This window comes from Ylistrum balloti, unplaced genomic scaffold (genome assembly GCF_031769215.1).
Source record: "Ylistrum balloti isolate Yb309-2 unplaced genomic scaffold, AGI_CSIRO_Ybal_v1 Utg370126, whole genome shotgun sequence".
NCBI classification, from domain to species: Eukaryota; Metazoa; Mollusca; class Bivalvia; order Pectinida; family Pectinidae; genus Ylistrum; species Ylistrum balloti.
The window spans coordinates 262,863-271,432 of NW_026782140.1; the positions used below are offsets into that span (position 1 = coordinate 262,863).

At 35.1% G+C, this 8,570-nt stretch overlaps 1 protein-coding gene across 1 annotated transcript; it reads left to right on the forward strand.

The window, feature by feature from the left end:
- Positions 1 to 1,960: 1,960 nt before the first annotated feature.
- Positions 1,961 to 4,214, forward strand: LOC132550475 (diencephalon/mesencephalon homeobox protein 1-A-like). Its single transcript, XM_060214544.1, has 2 exons — positions 1,961 to 2,437; positions 3,999 to 4,214. The coding sequence occupies exons 1-2, from the start codon at positions 1,961 to 1,963 to the stop codon at positions 4,212 to 4,214; spliced, it is 693 nt and encodes a 230-aa protein (XP_060070527.1).
- Positions 4,215 to 8,570: the final 4,356 nt, after the last annotated feature.

Genomic DNA, 8,570 nt, shown 5'->3' on the forward strand with positions numbered 1-8,570 from the left:
GCGAATGACCATCTCTTACTAGAGCTGCTCAAATAATTAATGATGGTACTTCAAAACCGCTTTCATCATTAATTGAAACACTGCCTGTTATAATGACATCTACTACTCAACACTATATATATGTTTGCAAGTCAAAATGAATAGGCCCTATCATACAAAGGTAAATCGGATAAGGCACACATTCTGTAGAACATCAATTTGTACATGGTAGTAACTTGACAGAATGTACAATACCTTCCCAAGATGGCGGACCGCTAAACACGTCACAGGCGCCGTCGCGCGGCATCAAGGATTAGATATCTATGCAAGCAATCCCAAACAGATATCCGTATTTAGGCCATTTGACCAGGGCAAAATTATCAAAAGCAACGGACAGAAGAAAAAATTAAAAGGGTTATTCGCAAGGAGTTGTAATTTGATGTGACAAGATATAAAACAATTATTGTAAGCGGAACGGAGCTCCGCTCATAAAAGGAACAACAAAAAACTTGAAGCCTTTTGATGATTAAATCAATATTATTAAGAGAAGAAGTTATTCAAAACTATGTTAATGGTGGCTTAAAATTGATTTAAATTAAAGCAAATATATACACCAGAAGTTTGGTTCCGAAGAGTTTTTCAGACCATTACCAAATTGATTTTTAATGCTGGAGATATAGACCAACTAGTCAATTGTAGTGATGACTATGTGCAAACATGTCAGAAAAAACCCAAAAGGAGATCATGTTTTGAAAACACCAATACGGTACTACATAAAAATTAATCATGGTCAGAATCTGTATCTTCTAAGAAGTATTCCACAAAAACGTCATTACAATAGATAATTATATAAAATATATTGATTTGAAGAGTATTTGTTTAGTTTCCAGGAAATTCTTCACACTTATGATTAAACATGGCAACAGTTATCTCCTTCATTACAACATTTTGACAGAATTTTTAAAAAGTAGATTTTAAAAAATATATTCTAATGGTGAAATTCAATATCACCAATTAATTGATTAATTAGCTGATTATGATGAAAGAACTCGACTTAAATGATTTTTATAACACTTGATGAAAACAACAATAACATACCAACAGGGAAATGACGTTGATAATTTAATTTGGGCCCAAATACACGAAAAATACACCGAAAACACAAAGCTGCAAATTACCACCATATTTCATTAACAAACTCTTTAAGTCACATATCGCTGGTATTCCTTTTGTACTTTATATAACACAGAAGTTGTAGGAAACATGTAGACCTTATGGAAGTCTGATTAAGTGAAAAAATGTATTTGATATCCTTTACTTCAATTTTTGTTTTGTTTATATTTTGCCCCAGTTTACTGAATTCGAGCTTGAATAAAGTACTGTTGGCACATTGTTATTTCCTTAATGTTTTATTCAAATAGTTACCCTTTACTTTAATATATATACTCGCAAGCTAGACTTTGGAATTGATTTTGAAAGAAATATTGACTCTTATAAGCTTATAAACTGTTTAAATTTTGAAACATATAACATGGATGATGCTGAGCAGTAATTGAAACACGGGTACAATTTTGACAGGAAATTCAGTCCGAAACCTTCGGACCAATATCTAATTAATGTTGATAATATTTCAGCACAGTAATTTCGAAATGATGATTTATTTTAATCAGAAGTGGGGAGAGGTTTACGATTGAAATAGTACAGTAATACACGGTTGGTTTTTGTCATATGTAACATGCTGCCCTGACGTCATCATGTGTAAACTTGGTTAAAAATTACTGTTTTCTTCCCTCTGTATGCAAATGGTTTTATATGTAAAGAGAAAAACAATGCCGGTACAAAAACAGAAGTGAAGAAGACCACGGGTATGAGCTTCGAACACGCTGACACGTTTGCAGTGTGTTCCGGAATTTAATCTGTTCGTTGTGATAACTTTATTAATTTGCATGCGAACTCTTCTGACGTCATAAGTGAAATCAACATGGCGACTTACATTACACTTCCGTCGGGGAAAATGAAGAAGAAAAGAAAGCGAACAGTGATTGGGAAGAAAGATTTAGAAAAGCTAGAAGGCCTCTTTCAGCAAGATAAATGGCCTGATCGTAATAAAAAAATGAATCTGGCAGTGTCTATCAGCAAATCAGAAAACTTCATTTCTACTTGGTTTCAAAACCGGAGAGCAAAGTACCGCCGTCTTCAACAGGACACGGATGCACTCGTGAAAAACGATGATGGAGTGAAATTAACGTTTCACGATGTGAGGTTTTCAAATAAGGAGTTATCGAAAAACAGTAATATTATTTATAATAAAGATAAAGAAACTGGCGGTAATTCTAATCAAGTACCCATTGGTCTGGAAGAAATAAAACTGGAATTAAATGTCACTGACAAGAACACAAACAAAAGATCAAAAGCAGTGAACGGAAACGACGGAAAATTTGAAAAGGGTAATGAGGAGGTAAATGCGACTTATTGAATTTGAAAGAGACGCACTTGTCAACTTTCACATAAGTCAGTGTTTCCTACAAGAAAAAAAATCCGAGGTTACTGACAGATACGTGTAGCTGAGTGCGATAACAACAATCTGCTCTGGGTTTGGGTTTAAATGTTTAATTAAGACTTACCATTAAGCGACACATACGGTGACTACATACGTTCACTGACTTCACGAGGAACTATCTATAAATTTACATGAGTATTATTAATTAATTACCATTCAACTTTCCATCAAACCCATCGATGAATAAATTAATGTTTTATTATAACAAAAAGGATAAAAAATATTAGGCACAAGTTATGAAGCCTTCTCCTCCCAATATTAATATATCTTATGGGCGACAGGGATGTTAACTCATATGAAACTAATTGTAATATTGTTTGATCTGTTGAAAGGTTTATAAAACAAACAAAGCGTTTTAATACTACCTGATTCTTGTTTGTGGTCGGCACTAAATTGATATCAAATCTTTAAAATCTGTTTTTCTCTTCTCTTCTTTCTTTCTTTTCATATTTTCCTTCCTTTGACAAAATTATTTAAACTTACATTTTTGTAATTTAATTCATGGAGAAGAGTCATCATAAGTTGCTAGAACTCTATCCATTTATTTCCTGCTGATAATACAATATGTTTAACTCAATATTACAGTAATATCTTATTAGTAGACAGTTTTAAGTACAAAATGTCAGGTATAAATCAGTGAGGTAATTTGTAACAAGTCCCTATTCAATAGCGTTTGCTGGAACTAATAAAAGATTGCACATGTCCACATTTATCAGAATTTACATTCAAGGACAATTTTTATCTCTAAATAACAGTAGATTTAGACAATTATAGGAATTTGGAAATTTACATCATTTCTCTGTGTGGTGTAACGTAAAATAGACATTTAACGAACTTAGAAATGATAAGCGATCTTAAGGTTATATCCACTTTTAAGAAAAATAGAATATTGAGATTAGTTAATACAGAATAGATCATTCTTGATAATACTGCATTGATATATGGTCTAGAATGAATAATTTTTAATTACCGTCACCTCACAAATAATGACGTGGGAGGGTAAAAATATTCTAAGAAATAGCTAATTTAAAATTTGAAAGCGTAAATGATGTAATGGTATTTTGTAAAGTATGCCATGTTCTAACTGTAGAGGGTAAAAATGATAAAATTGTAAGGGGAAGTCGAAAATTATATATACTACACGTGGATGTATTTCTCCTATAGTAAATAGTAATAGACTGGATAGGCGTCATGGAGTCATTTTATAGTTCGCTTAGCTACTGATCTTGTTTCCAAAAGATGACAGTCTAGTAAAACATCCATCCCAAACCTTACATATCCTCGAGCAGGTAACATCTTTAACAGCGCATCACGTTTCAATAGATACTGGAATTTTTCCAGAATCGTTTTTTAACACTGATTTAAAAATCTTATAATATGGTCTGACCTTTTTGTGCCTGAATTAAAAATGACAGGATCATAAGATCATTCTCTCGTATTACTTTCTATATTTCACCAGGTTTCTAACGATGTAAACAAGACTCTGTCGTGGGACTTTGTGTTCCGACATATTGTGGAAATGGCTGCTGCATCAGAAGGTGCCTTGTCGGACGGACATCCTTCTATCACACAGGCCGTGCGACACGCAGCGCTAGGAGTACCACTTAGAGACGCTCAGCTCGTGTACAGTCGTGAGTACGGACTGGACTTTGAGACCACGTGCACGTCATCATGATACACGATATTTCCTCAACAAGTACCTCACCTGATGAAAAAAGGACATTTTCTTTATACGAGTGGAATATAATCGAATAAATCCAGATTTTTGTCCAGTTATCAACTTCAAGTCTTGTGTCTTTATCCAGTTTTTAAAGATTACAGGTTATTTTCAACAGAACGCTGGTGTTTGTTCATGTCTTCTGTACAAGGAAAACAACTCTCACAAGCAGTTTTCCCAGTGAGTTTAGAACGTTGACAGAGGGACAGTTAAATGACAGTAAATGGAAAAGGACTTAGGGTTAATATAGAAGTTAAAACATGTCACATATTGTATAATGGAAAGATGGGGTTTGGCGGCCTACCGGACTAGGCAGCAGAAATATCAACAATTCCAATGAAATATTAATGTTTTTTGGATGAAAAGCAACATAGAAATGACTGACATGACGCATAAATATATCCCGACTCATTGATGTAAATGAGACGGTAGATGTGTCTACCCATTGCATAAAAGTTGTAAAAACACAGATTCTCAGTGATTCAGGGGTGATTTCCTTTTTTGAATTAGCAATACATTGAAAGTTTAACGATTTCTCAACTACATTTTACCTCAGTATGTATTTTCACACATTAGGATGCGTGTAACGCCTATTTTTCTTTACTCACAAAGGCATACAATAATAATAACTAAGCAGACTGCGGTATCATTTCTGAAAGACCAAAACGTTCCATAAAATCTTGTCTAAGTCAGTAACGTGTATTTACTTCCCTTCTGCACACTCCAGTTAAAATCGTATAATGTAACGATGTATAAAGCGATTTGGAGTATATAGTTAAAACTAAGTTACTTTCTATAAAACTGTAACAGTGGAACGAACTTTCTGATTTTCTGTGTTACATGTCTGGTATAGATGATTTGTGATGATACGATGTGACTGAAGGTGGGGTCCGCCATCTTGAATTCTTGAATTTCCTTAGCAACGAAAATCCAAGTTGGTGTGCTTAGTAACCCCCTAAGCCTGGCTCCGCAGCCACATTATATCATCAGATTTACTCTAGGCTTGCATAACATTGCTAAATGAAAACGTGTCTGCTGCAGTTTCAACCTACGGTCGTGAAACTATTCTTAATGTCAACAAAACAGAATAAACACATGTTTGTCCAACTTCGTTAGCATTTTCTGTCAATTTTCGCTATAGCTATGGGTTGGGATTATACTGAATCTACACAATTTCTTTTACCAGTGTGTGACGTACCTTATCCTGAACAATTCAATAAAAATCATTCATATTAGTAAGCGTATAGAATACGCGACCACTGATCTTTGTAGTCAAAATATTCCCCTTGGTTCCAAGGAAACAAAGTGGGACCATTCTCCTTCTTCCCGTATTTAAAATGGCAGCTACAGATTCGGTCTGCATCAGTTACTTTCCTATCGCTCCTCCTAAAAGAGATATTGATGTATCCATTGTGATCCAAGGTCGATATTGTGTACGTAAATGACCACGCCCACTCCAGGATTACTCACACACACACCCCCAACCCCCCAACCCCCACCCCACCCCCCACCCCCCCACCCCCCACCCCCAGCATCGTTATTCAAATGTTAAAAAGTAATTGGAACAGTTAATTCAAAATGAACCACCAGAGGTGAAGTGTTTATTTGGCGATAGACTGACTGACAACTGTACGACGTCCGAATATCGCAGGTCAACATTCCGAGTCATTCAACTTGATTGTTATATTTACAAACGTGCATAATTTATCCCACTGCTTTACCCATGGTTTAGGGAATCTAAAAAAGCTACATGTCTCTCTCAAACTCTGGTGATTGCATCCCGTTACAAAACACAATATTACGCTATCAAATATTCGCGAGTAAATCTGCCACCGGTCCAACATTGGAGTAATGGTATCGAGCGCGTTATGGTATTGTGTGTTGTTATGTACTGAACTTGTTAATAACATTCCGTAAATGTGTATCCCGCTCCGGACAGATAATTCGTTTAGTCACACCACGCGTAGTAATTTTCTTACCATGTTCACACGTGTTCTGATTAATTAAAGTAGTTCTGTAACCGCCATATTGATTGTTTGTTGACGTTCTTGGGCAGCTTGGGCTAATAATGCCACAACATAACATGTGTGTGTGTGTGTGTGTGTGTGTGTGATAATTCAAATCCAACAACCTGCCCATACGATCAACTTTAAACGGATGTGTGGCAGGAACTTCATTACCCACAATACACTTGCCGCAGCCCGCAATGAGAATTGCCGACCCGTTGAATGGATTAAATTTTTTTTTTTGACCAACAAAATATCGTTTTAAGCTCTCATGTAGAAATGAAATCATACTAAAAGTCTTCAATAATTCAGATGAATTTAACAAACATATACTTTAATGGTTTGAAACGTATATAACAAATATCTCGTTGAAAATTGCAATTTTAACCATTTAAGATTTGAGCTCGATTGTGCTCCGATGTACCTGATTTCCGGTTTAATGTTCGGGACCTTTCGTCACTTTCCGTGAACGAGACGATGTGTTTCTCATTCACGGAAAGTGACGCAAGGTCCCGATTTGACGAAAAACTCGCCCATCTCCTAACTGCAAGATGAGGATGTTCTTTCGATAACTAATTATGAGCATGTATTTGAATGTTTAGAAAAGTTCCAGCAAACACTTATAAGGCACAATGATAAAATAGCTATTAGTGGTGATTTTTTGTGTGTGTGTGGGGGGGGGGGGGTTGTTTCCAGAATAATGCAGTTTATGTAATATATTGTGGCTTCCACAAGAAATTTATTTAAACATAAATATTTATATCGATTTTCTTAATTACAATGTATAACAGAATAGTCTCAACAAAGTTTATAACTTTACCCTCTTTTTGCTACCAGGACAAGTTCAAATTGCTTAAAAAAACCGAAGGTTCTGAAGCATTTTATGATTTGTTAATGAACAGAACGAACACTCTCAATAGCAAAAAGAAAAGAAAACAGCGGGAGAGAACATTGTGATTTTAATAATGAAAACTTGTTAAATATATAAGCACCACCTTTACAAATCCGGCTAAAACTATAATATATTGTCTTTCACCATATTTTGACAAAATCCTTTCTTTTTTTAAAGCAAAGATGATAGAAAGTCCTCTCTGCAATATCTGTAACTCTAAAAGGGAAACTCTTTTGCATTTATTTTGAAGATCTTTTTTATCAATTGTTATAGTTTAGATATGTTGTCAGTGACTTTTTTAATACATTTATTGTTACCATTGAAACCGATGACCCTCATCAAAATTTCAGTTTTTCTGGGCCAATACTCTGACAAGGTAATTGCTCAAAACTGTTTACACTTAATAAGTTAGTAGTCTCTTTTGCTATGGGGAAGATTGCCATTTAAATACTTTTTCTGATACCATGGAAACATAGGCCATTCATTACCATTCAAGGTAATTACCTGATACTCAAAACATTGTGCAGGCATCAAGCTAGTACTCTAGTAGAAGTTCTCCATTTCAATACTTTGTATGGAACAATTAGAAATAACAAATAGAAATTAACTTGTTGTAATATTAATATATATATGATTGTCTGTTTTTCATTTAAACAGCTTCGCGAAGGGAAAGTATCACATTTTGCGTTATTTTGTCGTCCTTTATTTTGTTCTTCTTTGTCTGCCTTCATGGTGTATGATTGTATGTGCATGACTTACTTACATATGGAAACTTTGTTATTTCAACTTACAAAAATCACACTTGTTGTAAGCAAGAGAGGGGTCTAACTTTGGGAGGAAACCAGTATCCTTTCTATCCCTTCGGGGAATCGAACCCCGAATGACTAGGTGATAGACAAGTGTGTTTCAACTGTGCCACCAAACCACCGCCTGATCATGGTGATACAATGTTTTCTAGAAGAAGATGTGTTGCTGCTGCTGATGATATATTGGTACATTTGTATGTGTCGATGTTTTGTTCAAATCTTGCGAAATATACAACAAATTAAAAAAAATACGCTTCAGTGCAAACATGGATCAGGCTGTTCAAAATGTGCACTTTCTTGACAAACTTGCGCTCGTTTTTAGGCAGTGCCTACTTCATAGTAGATTCTGAACTTTCTTTCCAAGACACCACATTATCACATAGTCATTTAGTGAAAAAGTGAAGAAAGCAAATCAAATTTTCGGATTGTTGAGAAGAACATCTCAGTTTATGAATTCTAAAGCTTTTCTTCCGCTATACAAAAGCTTGGTGAGATCACAACTGGATCACGCAAGTTTTGTTTGGTCACCAGTAAAAGTGAAATATCCAACGGAGTCCGTGACCCGGAAGTGACGCCATTTTATTACGACGGTTAGACGATTTACAGGATC